This window comes from Ascaphus truei, chromosome 5 (genome assembly GCF_040206685.1).
Source record: "Ascaphus truei isolate aAscTru1 chromosome 5, aAscTru1.hap1, whole genome shotgun sequence".
NCBI classification, from domain to species: domain Eukaryota; kingdom Metazoa; phylum Chordata; class Amphibia; order Anura; family Ascaphidae; genus Ascaphus; species Ascaphus truei.
In genome coordinates this window covers 41168328-41195595 of record NC_134487.1, presented here as the reverse complement: position 1 = coordinate 41195595, position 27268 = coordinate 41168328, and the positions used below count along the sequence as shown (strand labels likewise).

The 27268-nt window shown below is 41.1% G+C and overlaps 1 protein-coding gene across 6 annotated transcripts in view; it reads left to right on the top strand.

The window, feature by feature from the left end:
• LOC142494962 (chloride anion exchanger-like) overlaps positions 1–27268 on the top strand; it is a 93262-nt gene that overhangs the window by 59279 nt on the left and 6715 nt on the right. For 5 of the 6 annotated variants that reach the window (XM_075599727.1, XM_075599728.1, XM_075599724.1 and 2 more), the window contains 10 exons: positions 543–656; positions 1931–2008; positions 3914–4009; positions 5207–5313; positions 11944–12013; positions 12103–12195; positions 12311–12406; positions 13544–13780; positions 15061–15115; positions 18952–19097. In XM_075599727.1, coding sequence (XP_075455842.1) covers positions 543–656; positions 1931–2008; positions 3914–4009; positions 5207–5313; positions 11944–12013; positions 12103–12195; positions 12311–12406; positions 13544–13780; positions 15061–15115; positions 18952–19097 — 1092 coding nt within the window. The remainder of the gene's footprint in view (positions 1–542; positions 657–1930; positions 2009–3913; positions 4010–5206; positions 5314–11943; positions 12014–12102; positions 12196–12310; positions 12407–13543; positions 13781–15060; positions 15116–18951; positions 19098–27268) is intronic. The other variant, XM_075599729.1, reaches the window with a different exon arrangement.

The following is a 27268-nucleotide window of genomic DNA, read 5'->3' as shown; positions in this document are numbered from 1 at the left end:
TAAAAAAAGTAAATATAACAGACATACTGTAGCAATGTGACATTTGTATACCTGCTCACCAACTCAACATAAACAGTGTGATAATGATGAAACCTCCCCAGCCAAATGCTGCTTCCTGGGCTTATAAATAGCCAGCTTGGCTAATGTCAGGAGTTTGAAGCGTTAATTAATTTTTTCCCAGTGTCCTGCAGTGGATTTGTCACATTGATCTCTTGTGCAAGATGTTGCATGCAATGAGAAATAGAGACAAACATAGATCAACACCTCAAATCAAAATACTTGTGTTGAAATACAATATAGTGCGCTTGTCTGTATGTGTAAATTCTTAATAGAACAGGTGCTTATTGAAAGAGTGCTTGCACTGGTGAAAAAATGTGAACAATTGAAAAGCAGTGGCAATGTTCTCAATGAGATATATATATATATATTATTGGGGAATATGTTTATCCACTATGGGATGATAAATAGGCAGATGGGCAAAATGTGATGTGATACAAAATACATTATTTTTACAAATGTCACACCGTGTTTGTCTGTTACAGGAATTAATTGCATTTGGACTAAGTAATGTTGTATGCGGCTCATTTAGAGGATTTGCTGCAAGTACATCTTTATCAAGGTCAGCAGTACAAGAAAGCACAGGAGGGAAAACTCAGGTATCAAAGTACTGCAAATGAAAACAGACATTTATGGTTGATTACTGTCTTGGAAAAATATATAGTGGACTAAGATGGCCCTTTTTTTTAGGTCCCTGAAAGACATAATTGGAGATAACCAATAAATACAGCTGCTACAGTAGGCCGTCAAAGTCATGTGACAGTTTCTAAACATCAATAGGTAAACAGCTTAGCAAAAAGGGTGGAGACTTTTCTACTAAGCAGCACTATGGGGTGGATACAACATTATGGGGGTTATGCACTAAGCAGTGATAAGTGCTTTAAAGTGAGATAAAAAGCCATTATAGCGTGATATTGCCTGCTGTGAGATTCATAAAGCAGTGATAAGTCTTTTAAGTGAGATAAATGCCTTTATAGGGGGTTATTCACTAAGCAGTGATACGTGGGTTTACTGGGTGCTATGAAAGAAGCAGTGATAAGTGCTTTTAAGTGAGATAACTGCCTTTATAGCGTGATACTGCCTGCTGTGAGATTCACAAAGCAGTGATAACAGTGCAGTAACCTGCTATAATGGCTACTTAAAAGCACTTATCACTGCTTTGTGAATCTCACAGAACGCAGTGTCGCGCTATAAATAAAGGCATTTATCTCACTTAAAAGATTTATCACTGCTTTGTGAATCTCACAGAAGGCAGTATCACGTTATAATGGCTTTTTATCTCACTTAGAAGCACTTATCACTGCTTAGTGCATAACCCCCATAGTGTGATACTGTCTGCTGTGAGTTTCACAAAGCAGTGATAAGTGCTTTAAAGTGGGGAAAAAAAGCCATTATAGCGCGATACTGCACTGTTATCACTGCTTTGTGAATCTCACAACAGGCAGTATTACCCTATAAAGGCATGTATCTCACTTAAAAGCACTTATCACTGCTTTGTGCATAGCACCCAGAAAACCCACTTATCACTGCTTAGTGCATAACCCCCATAGTCAACAGGACAGATTTCATAATGGACTCTACATATGAAAGGGCTGTTTGGTAAACAAAAAACAAACGTTTTGCATTTTAGAAAGGAAAAGTCACAAAGTGTATAGTATAAAAGTGATTAAAAAAAGACCCCTTCATTGTTTGAACTTAAGAGCAAGACATCCAGACTTGAAAATACAAACCCTATCCTATGTATACCCGTATCATAACTGATAAACAATGTTAAACGACATAAAATCAATAAAATACAAAATCACATGATCTTATTTGTTCTTAATCTTGGTGAAATATAAACTCTAAAACCATATTTTGCATATTGCCTCAGGTTGCAGGGATCATATCAGCTGTAGTCGTTTTGATAGTGACATTGGCTATTGGATATCTCTTGGAGCCATTACAAAAGGTATTATTGGTTACTGTAATATATCATTTCATATTGTTAATTGGATACTACCAATGTTAAAAGTGTCATAAAAATGCATTTGTAATGTACCTGAGTTAACGAAATTGTAAATATGTTAAGTATTGGGGCAAAGATTTTTGAACCATGTTTTAGAAAGATTTATACATTGCTTATGCTATAAAACCGGTAAGATAAATTGAGGGCTGTTTAAATGTGGTGTTTATTTGCACTAATGTAGGCCCATTTTTGCAGCAAGTAAACTCATGTAGAAAAAAACTCTGAGTGTACAGTATCTAAAATACATTTCATTTGTTAAAAGGAAAATATAACTGTCCTTTTGTAAATAAAAAGCAATGGTACCCTGAAATTGTTAATAATAAAAGAAGTGACGGTACTCCATACTCCGTACTACCATCACACTTCAACCTATTGTTTGGAAACAAGTAGACCAGTATGACTCACTCAGTATGTATGGAAATACTGTAGGTAACCTCTTGTTTCTGTCAAGTTATACATTGTGTCAAGGAGCAGTCGCATATAGCAAGTGGGTAAAAAATAAGCAACTTATTAGTGAAATTGGCTTCTTTAGAAAGATTCATCACAATTCAATTAAAGTTACAGCTTATTAAAAACAAATGTTTCATTTTTCTCCAAGTCCGCTGAATTCAAACATACCAGTTACATGCAACTTATCATTAGACAACAATTCACCTCAAGTTTTCAGGACCAACAGTCATTGCCAAAGACACTTCATAGAGATACAGTAGTAAAAATAACCCAAAGCTTTTAGTTACCATAGAGAAGATATATATATATATATACACACAGCCATCCATCTGAGACTCTCCCAGCCAACCACCACGTCTAAGGCCCCTGACATACAGTAGTGCAGGCGCGCGCAGCAGTGATGTATGGACTTTGATTTTCGCTCGATGGGGAGGCGTGGCCGTGAGTTCACCAGGCTGGTTCGCCCTGATTGGTTGAAACGCCCACATGATGCGGCCCACGTGATGAAATGCTGCTGTGCCGTCGCACACACCATGGCCGGCCTCATAGAGGTGCTGCATGTTGTTTGCACCATGGCTGCGGCCTAAGCTCTTTCAAAACTAAGGCTGCCTCACATTTTAATTCGGTCTGTAACTGTTACATACGCCTATAATATATATATATTATCTCTTACTGTGCATGCAATGGGGGTCATGCACTAAGCAGTGATAAGTGCTTTTAAGTGAGATAAAAAGCCATTATAGCGGGATACTGCCTGCTGGGAGATTCACAAAACAGTGATAAGTCTTTTAAGTGAGATAAATGCCTTTATAGCGTGATACTGTCTGCTATGAGATTCACAAAGCAGTGATAAGTGCTTTTAAGTGGGAAAAAATGCCATTATAGCACGATACTGCAGTGTTATCACTGCTTTGTGAATCTCACAACAGGCAGTATCACGCTATAAAGGCATGTATCTCACTTAAAAGCACTTATCACTGCTTTGTGCATAGCACTCAGAAAACCCACTTATCACTTCTTAGTGCATGACCACCAATGTCTGTAAATATAATGTATCTGTTATCATAATTCTGTGCTCAATATATACATGAAAACGAGAGGTAACTCTCAATGTATTACTTCCTGGTAAAACATTTTATAAATACATTTCTTTAAAGGTTTAGAAATGGGGCGATATTTAAGTTATAATCCCCGAAGAACAGGGCATTACTGGCCAATAATGCCCTGGCATTATTATTAACTTCGCCTCGGGCCTTCAACTCTTCCAGCCAGGGCATTATTGGCCAGTAATGCCCTGTTCTTCGGGGATTATTACTTAATTAAACTATGAAATAATTGTTGGATTTGCATTCATTAGGGAGGTTTATTATGGAAGATTCATTTAATTTTTCATTGCAGTCTGTTCTAGCAGCCATAATTATCATCAATTTAAAGGGAATGCTGATGAAGTTTAATGAAATTCCCACTTTGTTCCGGAGTGATAAATTTGATTGTGTAAGTACAAAAACGTTTGTGTCAATAGCTCAGCTGTACCCCCTTTAATTTCTGGGGTACCAGCAACACAATGTGCAATGCAAGGGGGTATATTAGAAATGCGGCTACATTAGAAATCTACTTACGGTAGATTCAGAACAATATATTTTTCTTACCTTATGAGGTCATCTGTGATAACACCCAACATAAAACCATTCAGAAGACATAATGATTTGCTAAACAATGTTCACGGCCGTTTTCACAACATTGTCCTCTAGAAGACCTTGTTTTTGAATTTCTAACAACACAATGAGCTACCAAGTGTGCAAAGTGTATGAATTTCTCTTACCAGGAAGGGCCCGAGACAGCAAGAAAAGGCTTCTGATATACCGGTCCCTATTTAGTAAAGGCACATTTTGAAATGGCTACTAGTCAATTTATTCCCCCTTACCCACTGCTCTATTAAATGACTATTCAGCCAAATTTATCACCACCCATGTCCCCAGCGATATTTGGTTTCATGCATGTTTGTAGTCCATCCATCTCTTTTGTTGCATCCCAGGACATACCTGAAAATGAGATTAATACCTCAAAGTACTTTTTCTGGTAAAATATAGTTTTAAAGAAAAAAGAAAAGAGTGCATTGCGTAAAAAAACTGAATTCCTCCTCAAAAATCATTAGTGAATAGCTACAGTACATATGTTGGTACGTCATAAATACATGGTCTTCCCACTTCTTATTTCTGTGCGTGGTGGCGTCCTTTTCATACATATGAAGGCATTCGGCATTGTTTGCATCTACTTGTATTTGTCTTTTACTCCAAGAAAAAGTTGACTGACAATTTCGATGCATTTCTTGGCGCAAAATTGGAGCATCTTTGCAATTTTTTAATACATATTTGGTCAGTGGCGCACGTATGCAACCTCCTGATGTTTCCTCTATCTCCACCCCCTAGCACATTTTTTGGTTTAAGTTGACCCCAAATCAGTATTATACATTGGCACACAAAGATGAATTCATTACTCTTCTTTTACAAAAATAGATTTTAGCGATGCTTTTCACATAGCCCCCATTGTGTAACTAAATAATGCAGTAATAAAAAATAAAAAATGTTTTCTTATTATTTCCAAATAGTGAATCTAAAATGTTAAATGACATCTTAATATATATATACTGCTCAGAATCTGGATTGACTGACTTGTTTCTGTTCTTCACAGTTAGTATGGGTTCTGACATTTATAGCTTCAGTTATTCTTGGATTGGACCTTGGACTTGCCGTTGGTGTCGGAATTGAGCTTCTGACTGTGGTGTTCCGGGTGCAGTTGTGAGTAAATATCTGTAATATTGAATTGACCTGAATTGGAAGATCTGATGTAATTTGTAATTTATTGATTACCAAAATGATCTAGATTTCTGTTTTGATTCACTATGACCATTGCTATCACTCCAAATAGCTATCTTGTAATAGTAGGCCATGAAACATTGTAATGGATAAACAAGAATTTTAATGGATGTATCGGTGTAGACACAGTAGTTTTGGAAACCTCACAGGTCTATTCTTCTTGTGTATGGGACAATAAACATCTCCAGGACCAGTATGGGTACTATATTTTGGGGAAAAGAAAACCCAACATATTAATAGTTTTAAATAAGCAGTTCAGCAAACCTCACATAAACCTTTTTTCAATTTCTATCTTACCTTTTATTAGATAGTCCTATACAGTTATAGAAAACCTATAGGGAAGGGTAGGGTGTTGGGAAATGCTCTTGCATTTGCCTAATGGTAAAAGTATAGGTGCATTCAAGGCAATATGTAAACAAATTGAAGGACAGGTCCCCTCTTTGACTGCACTCGATACTAGTGTAAGAATAGGATACATTTGTGGAATATAAAACTTAACCTTTACTTAAAGGTATATTTAAAATAAATGGGGATTGTAGACCAAAACCAATCAACCACAAACACTAATACATTTTAAACAAACACAAAAAAGCACTAAGCATACAAAACAGTGTATCTTATGAGTAACAACTGGGCTTATGTCTATAATGTAGCAAGTAGGTACTAGAGGACATGGGTAAAATGTTTCCTGTGTATTAATACCGGATAGACACTGTAGCATTAAAGCTGGCAACTAATCATACTTACTGTCAAACTGATGGCTACTGTAAATAACCACCACATACTGTATGGTATATTTCCAGGTAAATAGCAAAATAGTATACTAAATGCAACAGGATTAATATGTAAGCACCATTATCCTGAGTAAATAACAACATTATTTACTGAATGCCACAGTTTATAATAAGAAAAGCTGCATTAAAGTTGGGGCTTTTTGTAGTGCTTTCTGTGATTAAGAAGTTTATTTATGGAGTGAAAAAAAGAGGGTGAAAGTGCGCTACTAGAAATCAACCTAAATATTAATCACACAAAACCCAAGTGAAATGGTGAAAAAACAATTGGTGGATATATTCAAATTACATGATCCTAATCGTAGAGAGCGTCTGCAGCTTTAGGGGCAGGGGTGGCTCAAACACCCCTTGGACTATAACAGAAAAAAACACAAAAAAACAGCGCAAAGCGCTCATAGTGCATTAAATAAAATATTATTAAATCAACACAATACACGGTAGGTAATCTGCGTACATCAAAAAGGATTTATACCAGCATGTCAAGGGATATCGTTACCCAAGCGCCAACCAGCAGGACCAGGTCTCTCCAGCAAGGTGTCATCTGGTGTACCCACAGGTAAGGTAGGCCAAGGTCGTCACACTAATGCCCAAGGATAGTACCCAAGGATATGTCCGAGGAATGGCTGCTCGTCTGAATGTCCCAAGAGGTGCAGATGTGATGCTGGTGAATCAAAAGGGAGCCCTTTCGTGAAGGTGGTGTAAAAACTTAGGTGCTCTGCGGATAAGCCTCCCGTCGTTACACAGTCCGGCCGTCAGTGACGTCACCACGCTGCGACTCAGTATGTCGTAGGCCGCGTGCCCCGGTTCTTCCAGGTCTCGGGTCCCGGCAGTAACAGAGAGGAACGGGATGTCCTTAGATCACAAAGATCTTAGAATAGTGGTTAGAATAGTGGTGTCTTTCCTTAGTGGAAGTACACACATCTTTATCCTCCCTAATGTGACTAAATATTCTGGTTTAGACACCTCCTGATAGTGGGGAACATGCTGTTTGAAGTTATAATAGTACATGAGACACCTGATGTTTGCCCCTGTCAGTATTTACACCTTTACAATTCTCTAAGAGGCAGCAGACTCTGACATATCGTTTCATCGGTATAATACTGCAACAAGAGCCGTGTTTGGACTAACACTCCATTTAAAAATAAAATGTTTTAATCACAGAAAGCACAACGAAAACACCACATTTAATGCAGCCTTTTTTCTTATAAGACCACACCTTGAATATGGAATACAGTTTTGGGCACTATGCCATAAACATATATTATGGAACTAGAAAAAAGCACAGAGAAGAGACATCAAATAAAATCAGATTTTCCATCTCCTTTATTTATGAGGAGAGGCTAGCTAAATTAGATTTGTTTACATTAGAAACAACATGATTAAGAGGGGATATGATAACTATATACAAATATACTCGGGGACGACGACAATACAAGGAGCTTTCCAAAGAACAATTCATCCCAAGGGCAGTACTATGGACATAGGGTTATTCCTTAAGATTATAGGAAAGGAGATTTCATTAGCAACAAAGGAAAGGGTTCTTTAAAGTAGGGCAGGAATTCATTACCCATGGAGACTGTGATGGCAGAGACAACAGATATCGTCAAAAAAAGGTTGAACATCTTTTTAGAAAGGAAAGGTATACAGGGTTATTCCAAATAAGTAAACATGGGAAGGATGTTTGTCCAAGGAGAAATCTGCCATTATTGGAGTCAGGAAGGAATTAATTTTTTTCCCCATATGAGACATCATGGAAAAATGTTTCACTGGAGGGTTTTGTTTGCCTTCCTCTGGATGAAAATACTCTAAATATAATTATAGGATAAAGTATGAGTCATCTAAATTTAGCACAGGTTGAACTCGATGGACTTATACAGGCATACCCCGTTTTAAGTACACCCGTTTTCCGTACACTCACAAGTACGTACATTTTTTTATTGCACCTTACCCCCTGTGTACGGACAATAGGGGGCGGTGTGCGCATGCTGCTGCGGTGTGCTCTCTCTTCCTCTCCCCGGCTCCTCCCCCAGCTCTTCATTTCCCTGGCTCATCCTCTAGCCGGCTCTTCTGATCACACCCCCTCTCCCGGGCTCTTCCGATCACGCCCCCACCCTCCCCGGCTCTTCCGATCACCCCCCCACCCTCCCCGGCTCTTCCGATCACTCCCCCCTTTCCCCGGCTTTTCCGATCACCCCCCCTCTCCCCGGCTCTTCCGATCACCCCCCCTTTCCCCGGCTCTTCCAATCACCCCCTAGCTCTTCCGATCACACCCCCGGCTCCTCCAATCACCCCCTCGAGCCCGCTCAGAGCCGCGCTCTAGCGTGCGTGTGCCGCCGCTTACTGCCATGATTCCGCCACCCGCAACCTGCATGCTGCTTGAGGTAGGGGAAGAAAGGGGGAGGGACATGCAGGTGGTGTGTGTTATGTGAGGGACATGGGGGTGTGTGTGATGTGAGGGACATGGGGGAGGTGATGTGAGAGACATGGGGGTTGGGGTGATGTGAGGGACATAGGGGGTGATGTGAGGGACATGGGGGGGTGATGTGAGGAACATGGGGGGTGATGTGAGGGACATGCAGGTTGTGGGGTGATGTGAGGGACATGCAGGGGGGGTGATGTGAGGGACATGCAGGTTGTGGGGTGATGTGAGGGACATGCAGGGGGGGTGATGTGAGGGACATGCAGGGGGGGGTGTGAGGGAGATGTAGAGGGGTGATGTGAGGGACATGCAGATTGTGGGGTGCTGTGAGGGACATGCAGGTTGTGGGGTGATGTGAGGGACATGCAAGCGGGGTGATGTGAGGGACATGAAGGGGGGGATGATGTGAGGGACATGCAGGGGGGGGATGATGTGAAGGACATGCAGGGGGGGGGATTATGTGAGGGACGTGCAGGGAGGGTGATATGAGTGAGATGCAGGGGTGCTGGAGGAGATATGATGATGATTTTACCCGTGCGGCCCGATTTTTAAAAAAATATGTATGGGGGGGGGGGGGGGTCTTTTAAAAATGTATTGGTGGGTCTTTTAAAAATGTATTGAGGCAGTGTGGGTCTTTTAAAAATGTATTAAGGCGGTGTGGGTCTTTTAAAAATTTATTGAGGCGGTGGGGGTCTTTTAAAAATGTATTGGCGGGGGCATTTTTAATATGTATTGGCGGGGTGGAGTTACATGTATATAGAGGGATGTATTGGCGGGGGCATTTTTAATATGTATTGGCGGGGTGGAGTTACATGTATATAGAGGGATGTATTGGCGGGGGCATTTTTAATATGTATTGGCGGGGTGGAGTTACATGTATATAGAGGGATGTTTTTTTTGGTATGTATTTTGTGGGGACACTAGTAAGAAAAAATCAGCTGACATTAAAGATTTTCTTTCTATAAATCCTACTGTATTTATTTTGGTTACAAATGCATGTATATGATGTTTGCAGTACAGTACATGCATCGTAAAGTGGAAAAAAAGTAGTGCTTCACTTTAAGTACATTTTCACTTTACATACATGCTCCGGTCCCATTGCGTACGTTAATGCGGGGTATGCCTGTATCTTTTTTTCAACTTCATCTACTATGTAACTATGTAACTTATCTACTCCAAAGTACTTCTTCTAGCCTGTATATCAACAATTTTCTCATGTACTAAGTGATTAGTACAGTGCATGTAACTTTATCCTGTTTTTATTTATTTATTTTATTTACATCTCAATAATATAACTAAATATTTTTTTTATTTCAAATATTTTTTATTGGGTTTTCACGAAAGGTTCGGCCCTTTAGCTCGGATTCCTCACCCCCTCCCCGAACCCAAAAAAAACCTTGCGAGCCAAACTCCAGGCCAGTGAGGCAATAGCAGTGCCAGGACAAATCTGACCCCATCCAAAGAGGATGCCCGGCTCCGTCCGGCATCCGGCATCCTGAAGAGCCTCCACACCAAACTGAAAGATGAAAAGGCTGGATCAGAGACCCCACTCTGCTCCCCCGAAACATCCGACGGGTCGGGGTCTGATGGATAGTCCAAACTTCATTGTGGAAGGTCTACGACAATCGTCCCTCTCCCTGCTGGTTCTTCAAATTCAAAGCTTGCAGCCACATCGCTTCGGTATGCCGACCTCATCTGAGACTCTGCGGGGCAGCAAGCATTTGAGGGCCTACATCCTAGAATATCCACAGGGGGGGGGGGGAGGGGGGAGGAGTAGGTGGAGAGGCGCGCAGCAGGCCAAGATTCTTATTTGATGGGGAAAATCTTCTTTCGGGCTGCAGGCAACTTGGATGGTAGGGGGAAAATATTTCTTGGTGGGTCTGGGCTCCCTTTCATCACTCACCAGTTCTGGCAGGATTTTGGCTTGCTAGTCTCTCTGAAGCCCGAGGAGGATCCACATTGAGGCCAGTCTTTTGGGGATCCTTCTTGCTTGTAGGAACGGATAAGCCCAGGGATCTAAGAAACAGTCCAGTTTCCTCTGGGTACCTGATGGACATCTATTTTCCATTTTTTATCACCACCAGCTTAAATGGAAACCCCCACCAATAGCGGATACCTTTTATCTTTCAATAGTAGAGTGAGGGGCCTCGGCATACGCCGTCTGGTTATTGTGACTTTAGACAAGTCATTAAAGATTTGGAGAGATTCGTTTTCGAACAGGATATCTCCTTTTTGTCTGCTGGCTGACATAATCCTATTTTCTTGGTCTTCTAGCCCGTCCTTTAGGGAATTAATCTCATAGCCCAGCCGCATTATTTCATCCTCCACTGTTGATTGAAGCTGAAAGTCCTTCTCCATTTTGGTTTCTAACTCCTCTGTTCTCTGGGACTGGGGGTTCATTTCTGTTTTGAGTCCGCTAATAGCGTTTTCAAGTTGTCCTGGAATCCTTGTCGCATTCTTACGAAGAGGGCCTCCATATAATCTTTATTCAGCTCTCCTCCCTCCGTATCTAGATGCGGCTGTTCACGGTCTTTGTCGGGAGCCGCACGTGTTCCGCCGCCATCTTGGATTTCTGTACTCGGCCCCGCGGAGTGCTGAGTTCCCCCAAAATAAAGCTGAGTTCCCCCAAAATAAAGGGGTACATCATGGGTTGTTTGTATTTTTAAGTTTCCCACCCATTGCTGGACCTTCTGGGCGACAGTCGTGCCCAAAAAGTTAGAAAACTGAATCGGAAAAAGCTTTCTTTATCTAGGTGTTGCAAGAGGGTCTCGTCCCTTCCTAGCAGACCACCCCCTGTGACGTCACCGGATGTCTCCATAACTACTGTAAATATTTTTACAAATGAAAGTACAACTTTTTTTTTAGAAGTCAGCAAATGAAGGGAGTTGAATAAAATGTTGTATACATGAACTTCTCACAATACCAGCTGGTTTATATGTTCTGCTGACTAAAATAAGATGGACTTTTCTATGGTCAACGTTGATACAGGATGTCATCTCAGTGATCACACATTCCCTGTTTTCTTTCCTAGGGCTAATGGTACAATACCATTTTGGGCTAATTCACAGTGGAAAAATAATTACTCTTTTGTTTCTCTCATGGCCATATTTATTAAGAAGTGCTAAGCTGCTTGAACAGGCGACAAGGTATTTTACTTGCCCTAAAATGTATTTTGGATTAGGATCACTTACGAAATATGGCCCTAAATCTCATTCTGAGATCTGAGTCACAGTACGGCCCATTCAAATGAAAGGTAGAATTTAAAATAAACTTGTTTTCTATAGGATAATACAATTTGTAATTTAAAAGGAACATTAAATGACTACATTTCTATTCTTACAGCCCACACTTCACTGTGATAGCTAATGTTGGAAGAACGGACATCTACAAAAATAAAAAAGACTACCAAGATGTAAGTAGAATTATCTATGATTTCAATTTTACAGCAGTATGAAAGTGTACAGTATGTATATGTCTCATCACATATTTTAATGTGCATAGATTTATGAGCCCGAGGGAGTGAAGATTTTCAGATGTCCGTCTCCCGTCTTTTTCGCTAATATTGATTTCTTCAAGGATAAACTTATAGCTGCCGTAAGTATTTGCTTGTATTTAGTCTAACTTAAATATTTAGTGATATAAATACTAAGCGAAATATAATGTACTCACAAGCGGATAATGCATAATAATTTTGAATACTCTCTTGCAGGCTGGGTTTAATCCGCTGTGGGTGTTACGGAAGCGCAATAAGGCTCTAAGAAAAATCAAGAAGTTATTGAAGAAAGGAGAGCTGCATGTGACCTCTGTAAGTCGCTCACAATGAATCGCAGCTTTTGTACAGAATTAGCTAAAAGACAAAGGAAATAAAGAACAGAACAATTATTTATATTGCAAAAAACATCAACAGTATGATTTAAAGTTGTTTTGGGAATTACTTTTTCTACTTAAATGGGCAATACCTCAGCGAATTAAAGTGAACTAATTCTTGTGACATATCTAAGGGGTCTCATCTATGTAATTAATATAATTTTTACCCAAATCTGTCACCTATAAGTACTGTTAATTAATTGCTGTAAGTGAGACTTGGGAGGGGTTTGATTTCCTTTGGCTACTCATTTGTGTGATGTCACTGTGTGGTCAGCGAGTGCTTCTACAGCCAGTGCCTTAGTCATTCTCTGATAAGGGCAGGTGGGATAAGGGTAAAGAAAACACTTCCCCATTCAGAGGCCCCTAAGAAATTCAACTGGCTGACTAAGTGCAATTGCACCTATAAGTAGAATGGCCATATTTTTCCCTGGACAAATTTCACGCATGTGCAAATGGCAAGCACCCACCATGCATGCACGAATGGCAAGCGCTGACCACGCATGAGCCAACAGCAAGAACCCACCACGCATTTGTGAACGGAAAGCTGCCACTACGCATGTGCGTACGCCAAGCTGCCACTAGGCATGTGCGTACGCCAGGCTGCCACTAGGTATGTGTGTACGCCAAGCTGCCACTACGCATGTGCGAACGGCAAGCACCCACCGCACATGTGCGAATGGCAAGAGCCCATCGCGAATGCACAGGAGTGGCTGGCAAGTGTGCATCACACGTGTGACTGGCAAGCACCAGCTGTGCATGTGCGATGGGTACTTGCTAGTCACGCATACGCAATCGGCACTTGCCAGCAGCTCGTGGGCATGTGTGATGGGTGCTTGCCGGCCATGCATGTGTGGTCGGCACTTGCGCAAATGACAAAAAAACGGACATTTAAAAGAAAAGTCAGGACCCGGGATGAAGACCAAAAGACAGCGCCTCTCCCGTCTAAACCAGGACATCTAGTCACCTACCAATAAGATGATTTATTTTCTTGTACTTTTATGTGTATAATTTGCACAAATTCTACTCAGAATATGAATAGAGGACATATCTTCCTTTTTAACATTTCATTCTGCAGAATGGTTCGATCTGTACTTCCTATAACTATAAAGATTCTGATGATGAAGAACTAGACAATAACAGAATAGAAGAGCTGGACCAGCCCACTGACACTGCTGACCTTCCCATTAACATAGACTGGAATGCAGAACTTCCACATAATATCATGGTTCCAAGAATTGACATCCACAGTTTGATTCTTGATTTTGGAGCCGTATCATTCCTTGATATTTCTGGGATGAAAGGTCTGAAAGGGGTAAGCATTTATTATATGGTCATCCTTGCTTTCTGAAATGAAGATAAGGGTTTTGTATCTTTTGTACAGTATCTTTTTAACCTTTGAAAGCTGATAACAAATTGCAACTAAGCAGTAAAGATTAAAATAATTGAAGGAGGGGATTTGCAATTGCTGGGGAGAAGAGTGGGGCTGTGTGATTAACAACATATTGTAAGCACTTGAATTAAAGATATTTGCTTTATTATTCAGTCAGTCCATTGAAAAGAATGACAAATGGGGGCAATGGTTTTGCTCCAAAGTGGCAAATGTTGTGCAATTCTACAGCAAAAAATTGCCCCAGATGTATCAAAGAAAAAATACTGTTAATTATATTTGGTTTATATTTGGGTATTTTTTGTTTTTATCCCTGGTGCAGTGTTGTGCCCCATAATTGCACCACTTCTTTCTTAATACAAATGGGCCATAGAATTCAAGACATTATTTTACCAAAGGTTCGTTACACCCAAATAGACTATTCACAAAGAAGTGTCAGCAAACAAAATGTGTTAGATGGAAATGTGTAAATAGTCTTTATTTATAGGAATGCCCACTTGTTGGAATCATGTGCCATTCTCTACTCGATGTGACTAACACAATTCACATTTATGATTGAATTCTACAGATGTTATATGCAACAATCACTGATATTACATGACATATTTGAAGGTGTATATAGTACAATAATGTTTCCATTCCCAGCTATTTAGGAGGTCTGAATTGAAGATAGACCCCCTGTTTCCTTTACTTGATCAATAAACTCTGATTTATTTTGCTTTCTTCTCAATGCATGCTATTTACACTATTTGGACCTTCTGGAACTCAGTAGAAATAACTCACCTCTTCTCAAGTATTTATTCTTTACATGTTCTAGACTTCATTGGCTCAAGCTTACAAAATCCACCTGGCCTATATTTATATTTTTGCTATTCTCTACTAGATGGGGCTATATTTTCATGCTTGATCACTTGAACGATCCCCTGTATCAGTACTTAAAAGCCTATCCATGAAAGCCAATGTCATCTCCTGTCTTCAATCCTGAGCTGGTTGAAGCTATTCTTGAAATCAACACTTTAAAGGGAAGATTCTGCAAGTCCAGGATTTTAACATCAGCCATACTAATTTACAAACTTGCCTTGAATAAATATTTCATGGTGTTCAGGCGAGACCATAGGTACATCTATTATCTAGGTGAAGTCAGATCATACTGTAGTCATTGTTTATTTATAACTGCCTATGAAACAATGTTTTTACCTTTACAGATTTTAAAAGAATTCATCAAAGTGGAAGTTGACACATACATTGTTGGTGTTGACAGTGAGTCCCCTTTCTATTTTCTAAACAAAGTTGATTAATAACTAGAATTTCAATGCATTGAACATTAACAAAAACTGAGAGCCTCAATGTGTATTTTTTTTTTTTACATTTCTTTTCAACGATTCTAAGGCTGCGCTTATAGCGATGGCGACAGTGACGTTGCGTCAAAACAAATGCATTGCCGCCATCATGTGCGCTTATAGTAAGCACGACACAACGGAGCTACGGCTTGGTCGCGATCGCTGGAAGTCATCTCAATTTTATTTTTCCAGCGATCGCAGCCTGACATCACCGTCGCCGTCACTATAAGCATATCTTAAGATTACTCGAATTACTGTACTTACTCTGTCTATTGTCATGTATTGTTACTTAACTGAAAGTACAAACAAGGGAGAGACCCAAATGGTATTATATGGGCAGTAGGCAATACTCAATACTAATACCGTCTGTTTGCTTAAAAAAGTATATATACATATATATATATATATTTATTTTATGAAATGTTTTACTCGGAAGTAATACATTGAGAGTTACCTCTCGTTTTCATGTATGCCCTGGGCACAGAGTTATGGTGACAGAAACATGTCACAAGATATAACCATGATCACATGGTATATATATATATATATATATATAAAATAAATGAGTTCTTCAGTATTAGGTGATACCTTTTTTATTTGGACTAACAATTTATGTCATAGGACAAGCTTTTGAGAGTTTTCCTCTCTTCCTCAGGTCAGCAATACTGATATACTGTACAAAGGTTTCAGTGACTTAGACAGGGATTGGAAAAAAAAAAAAAGGAAGAATGTAGAACAGAGAGATGTATATGAGGTGGGTGGGGAAGGCACTGGAAGGGTGTTAAAAAAGAGATAAGGAAGGTGAGAATTGGGGATGGGGGGCTGTACATCCACAGCAGCACAGATGGGCAAGAGGATGCTTAAGGTATTGGAGGCTGTGGCACCTCCCCCCAGAGCTCACTCCTCCTCCTTCACCCTTTTAACTTGGAAGGTCATTTCAAATATACAATTGCCACGCTCAGTAGCTCTCTGGTTGACATAAATATATATTCAATTTGTGGTGGGTGGGGGAGTTTGAGCTTGCTGGGTATCTGTGTTAACCTATGTCTCTTTGGAGGCTGTGGCACCTCCCACCAGAGCTCACTCCTCCTCCTTCACCCTTTTAACTTGGAAGGTCATTTCACTTGCTGCAGGAACATGACCCATTATGGTTTTTTCCCCTCTCACAGAGGTAAAAGGAAAGGTTTCACAGTGTAGTGTAGGACCTGCATTATTTTGGTTATACCTTGACGTTGGTATGCAGGCTTATGACGCCTTTGGCCAAAGGGTTAACTAAATAACCAATTATTATTGAAGTATTTTACTTTATATGTTTTGTCAATTGGATGCAGCATTGGGCACCCCCTGTCTCTTGTTATATACAATTGCCACGCTCAGTAGCTCTCTAGTTGACATAAATATATATTCAATTTGTGGTGGGTGGGGGAGTTTGAGCTTGCTGGGTATCTGTGTTAACCTATGTCTCTTTGGAGGCTGTGGCACCTCCCCCCAGAGCTCACTCCTCCTCCTTCACCCTTTTAACTTGGAAGGTCATTTCACTTGCTGCAGGAACAAGACCCATTATGGTTTTTTCCCCTCTCACAGAGGTAAAAGGAAAGGTTTCACAGTGTAGTGTAGGACCTGCATTATTTTGGTTATACCTTGACGTTGGTATGCAGGCTTATGACGCCTTTGGCCAAAGGGTTAACTAAATAACCAATTATTATTGAAGTATTTTACTTTATATGTTTTGTCAATTGGATGCAGCATTGGGCACCCCCTGTCTCTTGTTATATACAATTGCCACGCTCAGTAGCTCTCTGGTTGACATAAATATATATTCAATTTGTGGTGGGTGGGGGAGTTTGAGCTTGCTGGGTATCTGTGCTTAAGGTATAGGATGGCACAATGGCAGGGAGGACCATTACAACAAATTATGATATTGTGTGAGAAACCCCATGTCTGCATTAAGTCCACTTGTTTTGGTGTCAAAGAGTCTTATCATTCTGAGCTCAAATGTTTTCCGTTCTTGGGTGCGTTTGGACATTCCATTGAGAATTTTGATTTTTAAATCATTTATGGAATGATCTGGTAGTGAGAAATGATGTCCCACTGGTCTCTGTTCTACATTCTTCCTTTTTTTTTCTTTTTTTCCAATCCCTGTCTAAGTCACAGAAACCTTTGTATATCAGTATTGTGACCTGAGGAAGAGAGGAAACTCTCGAAAGCTTGTCCTATGACATAAATTGTTTGTCCAAATAAAAAAGGTATCAGCTAATACTGAAGAACTCATTTATTCTGCACTATCACAACTGGACTAACACGGCTATTTCCATTTTTTATATATATTACAGTGGATATATTTAAATTAGACTGTGCCTAGAAAAGTTTGGCAATATGTGCAAATTTAAATGCTCGTGATTGGGGTATTTGCGATGATACTAATGATAATATATAGTATAAACACCACAATATAGAAATATATAAATGCACAAATTATATATAATAAACTAGTAAATCAGTAAAAATAGATAAACTGGAATATATGCTATTATCAAAACAATAATGTTTCTGATAAGCTAATAAAAATGTGTAAACAGTAACCAATTAAAATATATAAAATGTCCAAGAAAACATCAAATTAAAAATAGTCCGATATCACTTTGACTGAAATTGGTTGATATTGATGAATCTAGGATATTGGCAATCTTCTTCACGGGTACAACTACCTCCCTTCACACGACCTGAATAGAAAGAAAAAAATCAAAAGCACCCGATCCTAGTGTGATATCGTTGAATAAAATGTAATAGTCGTGAACAATGACAAATAAAAACTCACAAACATCCGAAGGTTTTGCGCGTTATGAGATAACTCATGCCCCAACATGTCACCCGAATTCTGCTCTGCTTGAATGATCGCAGGATCACCTCCTCACGAGTCCTTCCAGTATGTGCTGCCCTTTATGGAGTCCTCCGGCAAGCAGCAGCAGGCATGCAGCGTTCCAGTCAGAAAAGTTCCTGTTCCAGTGGGTCGAGTACACGCTCAACATTCAACCAGAACCCATCCCCTGATGAAATCAGCTTGTCTGAAGAAATGTGTGTACACACCAGAGAAAGTACGTGTACTCGAACCAGAGGAATAGGAACTTTCCTGACTGGAACGCTGCATGCCTGCTGCTGGTTCCCGGAGGACTTCCTAGAGGGCAGCACATACTGGAAGGACTCGTGAGGAGGTGATCCTGCGCTCGTTCGAGCAGACCGGAACAAGCGGAGCAGCGTTCGGTTGACATGTTGGGGCATGAGTTATCTCATAATGCACAAAACCTTCGGATGTTTGTGAGTTTTTATTTGTCATTGTTCAAGACTATTACATTTTATTCAACGATATCACACTAGGATCGGGCGCTTTTTCTTCTTTTTTTTTTCTATATAGTACAGTGGGATAGGGTTTTTTGCTTGCAGGAACTGTGTGTATATTTTTAAGTGTATTCAAAAGTTAGCATATTTCTTAGTACTCTCAGGTGTGCTCCCTTAAGTGCTTCTCTCCATGTGTAAGTGTTGATTGTATTTATGTGTCTTTTGGCTAATAGAGCTAATGGCTAGTACCGTAGAGGTGTGGGGTTAGGTTTATTAATAGGAGGGGCGTGGGTGGGTTTTGGAGGTAGATACCCCAGCGAGGGAGGTGAACCGCTTGGGTGAACCTCTATGCCATACAATGGGATATTGTATCACCTGCATAGGACAGGGTTTTGATTTTCAATGTTCTTTTCCATGTAGGTGGTGTTTTGGAGAAGTTAATGCGATGTAAATTTTTTGATGCTGACATTACAACTTCTATGTTTTTCCTCACCGTCCATGATGCTGTTTTACATGTGCTAGAAAAGAAAGGCTTGAAAAATACATTGAAAAGTAACACATTGAAGGTAACCAATATCCCCCATCAATTTTACTGATATTGAATGTGTATTTAAAAAAAATAATATATATATATATATATATATATATATATATATATATATATATACATGTAATAATTAACAGCAGGCGCTACATTTAGGGATGGGCTCTGTAACTATTGGGGGAACCCACAATCAGTATAAATAGCCTCTAATGTGTATATGAGGCTGTGTAATGTAGTGATAAGGATGCACCTGGTAGGGATGGGTGCAATATTACAGTGATATGAAAATAACAATAGGGATATGTACCATGAGGTATACACATATAAACTAGTACATGGGAGAGAGACAGTTAATAATCAAGCAAGCTCTACACAGATAGATGCATAAACAGCTGAGTGTATGTATCAGAGCAACAACCACAACATACAGAGAGTGAATATAAGAATATTAAAAAAATTCGAACTGCACACACATTTATTTAGCCACAAATGAATCAACATTCAATATCCAAGTGTGAAAAAGTATGTGGACCTTTAGATTCAGTACCTGGTGGCACCTCCCTTGAGCAGCAATGACATCAACTAAGCGTTTCCTGTAACTGCTAAATCTCTCACATCGGTTTTGTGAAATTGTGGCCCATTCCTCCTTACAGAACTGCTTCAATTCAATGATATTTGAGGGCTTCCTTGCATGGACAGCTCGCTTCAGGTCCTGCCACAACATTTCAATGGGGTTTAGATCCGGATTTTGACTAGGCCATTCTAAACGCGGAATTTCTTTTTCTGCAGCTATTCTTTTATAGATCTGCTTGTATGTTTAGGATCATTGTCTTGCTGCATGACCCATTCTCACTTCAGCTTCAGCTCACGGACGGACAGACGGTTTGACATTCTCCTCTAGTATCTTCTGATACAATGCAGAATTCATTGTTGTGTCAATGATGGCAAGCCGTCCATGTCCTGAGGCAGCAAAGCAGCCCCAAACCATCACACTGCCACCACCATGCTTGACGTTTGGGATGAGGTTGTTCGGTACAAACGCAGTGTTTGTACAATGTTTCTCATTGAGGCCAAAAAGTTCTACCTTTGACTCGTCTGTCTAGAGTACATTGTTCCAGAAGTCTTGTCGAGCATCTATGTGCTCTTTGGCAAACTTCAAACAGGCGGCAATGTTCTTATTAGAGAACAGTGGTTTCCTTATGGCTATCCTTCCATGAACACTATTCTTGTTCAGTCTTTTCTGATAGTTGAGTCATGAACACACACATTAGCCAAGGTGAGGGTGGCCTGCTGATCCTTCGATGTTACTCTGGAGTTCGAAGAGGTCCAGGAGATAAAAAACAGAGCACAGCTATAGCAAAAATGTGGGGCTACACACCAAAATCCATGTTAAAAGACAACTTTTATTACTGTGGTGACAGCATGGAGAACAGGTCTATCACTCTAACACATTTATCAAAGCGCTATGCGCGAAACGCATTAGAGTGTTAGACCTGTTCTCCATGCTGTCACCACGGTAATAAAAGTTGTTGTTTAACATGGATTTTGTGTGTGTAGCCCCACTTTTCCTGCAAACAACCAGCGTGACGCACGCATCGATACCGGACTGCCTCTTGATTGTGAGTACATCCTTTTTCTCTCCGCTTACACTGGCGACACACTTTATTCGAGCTCGGCTAGTCCCACGAATTCGGGTATACCCGGGTGTATTGAGGTTTGTGACTGTTTTCTGCCCGAGTGCATTGAGGTATTTTCCAGGCAGGGATTGAAGCATTTTATTCCCGCTGGCTGCAATACTGCACAGTATATATATATATACTGCATTACAATTCATGAATTTATGCCATCTGGTAGACACACGAAGCATTGCAGCCTATTAAATCCTAATCATTATCATTTAACAGATCAGCCGCCCGTCAGCCAGGCATGAACCCAGGCTGGGAAGGCAAACACAACGGGGCTTGTCATAGGTGAGGAGCGGCGCATTCCAGGTATCTGCCAGGTACATACTGGGTATTTGCTCGAATAAAGTGTGTCGGTGCAGTATGTTTATGGAGATGACTGTATATCTGTGTGTGGCTGTTGGGTGGTTGTCCTTATAGGTGTCATATAGGGTTCACTGTTCATATACAGTTCATCCGATACATACACCCCAGGACTCTGATATTACAGTACCCCTTTTCACATGAGCATATTGCACACTAGGTCATAGTTACTCACAGAGGCTTTGATGTCCATCGTCAAGCAAGTTGATACATTTTGAGCTGCTTACAGTCATTGCCTTTGTTGTTTTGTGGATCTTGAGCACTGAGATTTTGGGACTTGGTTGTTGTTTTTTGACTCTGGAATTCTTTGTGACTTCCTGGATGATTTGCTGGTTTGTTCTTGGAGAGATTTTGGTAGGACGACCGCTCCTGGCTAGAGTAACAGTGGATTGGTGGAGCACCAAATCCTTAGAAATGGTTTTGTAACCCTTTCTAGACTGATGAGCATCAATAACGGACTTTTCTGAGGTACGCAGAGATTTTGTTTGATCGTGGCATGACATGTTTCCGCACACCTGTACGGTGAAGACCAAACTCACAAAGTTTCTGATCATTATATGGGTTGGGGCATCCCAAACTCACCCCTGAAGATCTACCTAATTATTAAAACACCTGATTCTAATTCTCTCTTTAAATTTCGCTGATAAAACCAGGGGTTCACTTACTTTTTTCGCATACCCTGACACTTAGTTCCTCATCGATTGTCTAATTCATACATCATTTCATTTAAAAAGTCATGGAATTGGTTAATATAAATCCTATTGGTTATATACGAAAAGACTGGTTTTGATTCAAGACGGTTATCATGGAAAAACGATGGAATTTCCGTAATTATCATTGGGCGTCACAAACTTTTTCTCTCCTATGTATGCATGTATGTATGTATGTATGAATATATATATATTGTGCCAGAAACCAGGGTATGGTAATAAATTCCATATATAGGGCTCCCAGGATACTGAACAGTTTCTATCCTGTTTAGGCTGAAAAGTGCAGCCTCAGAATGCATGCACTTCATCCCACAGTTTGGCAAGTGCTGGAACTGAGGGATGAGGGATCCAGACCAGAGTTTGTCTGCTGCCTGATTTCTGTCACCTGTCCTGCTAGTTAGAAATCAGGTATTTAAGGCTGGTTTCCTGGTTCCTCTTCCCTCTCCCCAAGAGCCTGGAGGCAGGAAGGCTGCTGGAAGCAGAGAGGGGAAACGCCTCTCACCAAACAGGTTAAATCATTCTGTTCCTTTTTCCTAAAACTGCAAAGTTCCTTATATTTGTTGTTGGAAGTGGATAAGCCACTCCAACCCCAGTCAGGGAAAACCTTAGTTAAGTTATTGCTCAGGCGAGCAGGGTTTTATTTGCTTATGTATTATTTTGTATTCCGTGTGGCAGTCTCAGTGCCTGGGACTGAATAAACCAGGCAATAGCCTGTTTAAAGGAACAGCACGTTACGTCTCGTCATTTAACCTAAACTAAAAGACCGTGTTCTAACAGTCCTGGACAGACGGCGGAGCCCCGGAGTAAGCCATTTGTCACATATGGTGGAGAATGCGGGCAGAACACTAAAAGGTCTGCGGGTTAAAGAACTTAAAAAAAAAAAAAAGGTTTTTTCCAAACAAGATGGAAGACGTGGTGAGTGCGCTGGTACGCAATGTTGCTGCCCTGAAAGAGGTGAATGAAATCCAGCAACAGGCGAATGCAGCCCTGCAAAGCGCGAATGCAACCCAGCAACAGCTGTTAATAGCCCAGCAAGAGACTAATATAAACCAGCAAGACGAATGCAGCCCTGCAAAACGCAAATGCAACCCAGCAATAGCTGTTAATAGCCCAGCAAGAGACTAAGGAAAACCTGCAACAGGCGAATGCAACCCAGTAAGAGACAAACCGCTTGCTGAGAGAGGAACAACAACGATTCGCCCAGGGCTTACAGCAGGAACTCGAGGTTCTGAGAGAGGCTATCATTAAGACTCCACTGGCAGAGGCAGGCCCAGTCCCGAAAATGACCAGGGCAAGCCACTACCTTCAGAAGATGGGGCCCTCGGATGATGTTGAAACCTATCTTCTCACTTTTGAACGCACGGCACAGAGAGAGGTTTGGCCAGAAGCTGAGTGGGCCAGTCTAATCACACCCTTCTTAAGCGGCGAACCCCAGAAGGCTTACTTTGATCTAGAGCCAGCCGAAGCTAACGTCTATGCAAAATTGAAGTTCGAGATCCTCGCCCGCCTTGGCGTAACCACGGCCGTTCGCGCCCAAAGGTTCCATGCATGGTCCTTCACGTTGGATAAAGCCACCCGATCCCAGATGTATGACCTCATCCACCTCACTCGGAAGTGGCTACAACATGAGATCAACTCAGCAAGCCACATCGTGGAACGGATGGTCATGGACCAGTTCTTGAGGAAACTTCCCTCTGGCCTACGCCGTTCAGTAAGTCAGAGTGACCCCCACAATGCAGACGAGCTGGTGGCCCTCGTAGAAAGGTACAATGCAGCAGAAGAGCACCTGCAACCCACAGTCATGGAGCATCCCCACTACCCAAGGTTCCAGGACTCTTCCAGAGATGGTAAAAGTGTACCAGGGTTAAGGGGGGCTGAAGAGCAATGACCGCCTTCACACAGCACCAGCAACAATGGCTCGCTTACTAAGGGCAACAGCCAATATGGAGAGTCGAAAAAGGGCTCTAAGTGGGACACAGACTATGTACCTAAATGTGTAAATTGTTATGAGAGGGGCCACACCGCGAAAGTTTGCCCACCAAATACTGAACCAATGCAATGCAACAGCGTTGAACCTTATTCGTTGTGGTCTCAATGTATGGGCCCTAGCCCAGAGGACCCCTTGAATAACCATCTCTGGGCATTTGTAAAGGTAAATGGTAAGAGGGTTCGGGCACTACTTGACTCTGGGATTATGGTTACACTAGTGTCCGAATACCTGTTGCCCATTGGGAAAAAACAGGTAAACAGTTCACAAAGTGTGGCAATTTGTTGTATACATGGGGATAATCACGAATATTCCACTGTTGATGTTCTTATTGAAACAGAGTTTGGTTCTTTAGATTTCAAAGTGAGTATAGTACCCAAATTGGCACATGATGTGTTAATAGGGACCGACTTTCCCATTTTCTAAAAATGTGGTCCTCCTCTCAGAATAGCGCCCAGAGTTCAATAGTGGACCATAAAGAAGTAACAGAAGAAACAAATCCTTTCCCTTTTTCAGAAATGGAGGTTGACGAGGGCCCAAATAAAAAGGGGAAAGAGGAAGAGTGCTGTAAAATCCCCTTTCCCATGGCCATCTTGGTAGGGAATACCCCAAATCAAGATGTTGAACAGGCGCTTACCACCCCAGAACAGGATAAGACCTTCGCTGACCTAGAGGTCAGTCCTGGGAGTTTTAAGAAGGCTCAGTGGGAAGACCCCACATTAGCGGAAGCAAGGGGGAATATACCGGACCAGAATAGTACTCCGGGCCAACCAGATAGGTCACTTGCCTACCCCTACTTCGAGGTAGAGAATGACCTAGTATATCGGGTTGATAAAAGGAAATCAATTATAACTAAACAATTGTTGGTACCACGGACATTCCGTAATGTAGTATTACACCTCGCACATAGTCACCCGTTGGGGGGACACCTAGGGGTGGAAAAGACAAAAGAAAAGGTTCTCCGAAGCTTCTATTGGCCTGGGGCTCTGGCAGAAATTACAAATTATTGCTCCTCATGCCCAGAATGTCAGATCACCGCCCCGTTCAAAGTGTATCGTAGTCCATTGGTACCCCTTCCCATAATAGATGTACCATTTAACCGGATTGCTATGGATCTAGTAGGACCCCTAATAAAGTCTGCTATGGGACATCAGCATATATTGGTAATATTAGATTATGCCACCCGATATCCGGAGGCAATTCCCCTACGTAGCACCTCTGCTAAAAACATAGCAAAAGAGTTAATAGTCCTGTTTACCCGGGTCGGAATTCCTAAAGAGATCTTTACTGACCAGGGAACACCATTTATGTCCCAAGTAACAAAAGAGTTATGTAAACTCCTAAAAATCAAGCATCTCAGAACCTCAGTCTATCATCCACAAACAGAAGGTTTAGTGGAATGATTCAATTAAACCTTAAAAAGCATGTTACGCCGGGCGGTCGATAAGGATGGGAAAAACTGGGATTGTTTGTTACCATGCACAAACACATAAGGAGACAGAGAGTTCTCCTAAAGATCCCCATTAACTGCACAGCAAAGCTAGGAATATTGTGCAGGGTTTAAATACCCACTATATGAGTAACTAAATTAGCTGCAAAGGTACAGGTAAGTAATCGCTCCCAGCACTGTGGGAGGACAATTACTACTAAAAGCCAGATTGCAAAAATAATAAATATTTGAATGATAAATCAAAACGGCGCATAATACATAACACATACTCAAGACTATCATAAAAACAATTAAAACATATATAACAGGTATCAACCAGTACAGGGATAGCAGTGGATAAAACCAAAATAACCTCATATAAATCCCTGAACCAGGTGTAATGATCGTAATAATTGAGACAAAATCAGTGAATCGATATCAAATTACAAATGTCAATCACGTCTCTTAAACTTAGGGTGTAGTGCAACTCAAGATAAACAAATCTATGCTGTCAGACAAGCTACCAAATCAAAGTTCTCATCTGTGTGCTCAATGATGGATAGTAAAGCAAATATAGACAGCATTCAATACCCTGCGCCCAGTATAGGCATATAACGAGTGCAGTAAGTAACCAATTACTTCCACCACATGAGGAATGATCTCACCCGTTACTTCCTCCTCCACAACGTCAACGCGATGACGTCATGCCGACGTACGTTTTGCGCATGCTGACGTACGTTTCGCGCACAGTGCTGGGAGCGATTACTTACCTGTACCTTTGCAGCTAATTTAGTTACTCATATAGTGGGTATTTAAACCCTGCACAATATTCCTAGCTTTGCTGTGCAGTTAATGGGGATCTTTAGGAGAACTATCTGTCTCCTTATGTGTTTGTGCTTGTCATCACCATCCCCTTTGCACCAGCAGGAATTATATTGTACCATATGATTATATTTATATTGTGGTGAGCGGTATCTCATAAGTTATATGTAATTGTTTGTTACCATACCTGTTATTTGCCGTTAGGGAGGTTCCCCAATCATCCATAGGCTTCTCCCCGTTTGAACTATTGTATGGCCGACACCCAAGGGGCTTACTGGATATAGCCAAAGAGACTTGGGAACACGAGGTTGCCCCATACAGAAGTGTAATAGAGCATTTTGCCCAGATGCAGGACCGCATAGCTGCAGTCCTACCTATAGTGAGGGAACACATGGAAAAAGCTCAAGAGGCACAGAGCAATACGTATAATAAGGGTGCTAGGGTCAGAATTTTTTTTCCAGGCGATAGGGTGCTAGTTCTGGTTCCCACCGTAGAGAGTAAATTCCTTGTTAAGTGGCATGACCATATGAGGTCTTGGAAAGAGTGGGAGAAGTAAATTACAAGATGAGACAGCCAGATAGGAGGAAACCTGAGCAAATTTACCATGTAAACCTACTTAAGCCCTGGAAAGATAGAGAGGTCTTGTTAACCCTAGTACCCCCAAGTCCGTCAGAGAATCGAGAAACTGACCCAGAGGTTAGCATAGCTGAAACCCTGTCCGTTCATCAGAGGTCCAGAATTTAGTGAGAAGAAACAAAGAAGTCTTCTCTACATAGCCAGGTTGAACTAGCGTAATTGAACATGACCTAGTCTCTGAACCCGGGGGTCCGAGTTAACCTTAAACCGTACCGAATCCCAGAGGCCAAAAGAGAGGCTATAAGTTTAGAGGTTAAAAAAATGCTAAAACTAGGCGTAATTGAGGAATCCCAAAGTGGGTGGAAGAGCCCTATAGTTTTAGTCCCAAAGTCAGACGGTACAACAAGGTTTTGCAATGACTACCGTAAACTAAATGCTGTGTCAAAAGTTGATACTTATCCTATGCCCAGTTATGCCCGGTTGATGAACTGGTAGAGAGACTGGGCAAAGCCTGATATCTCACGACCCTAGACCTAACAAAAGGGTACTGGCAGGTTCCCCTCACAGAAAGGGCAAAAGAAAAGACAGCCTTCTCAACCCCAGACGGCCTCTTTCAGTATAGGG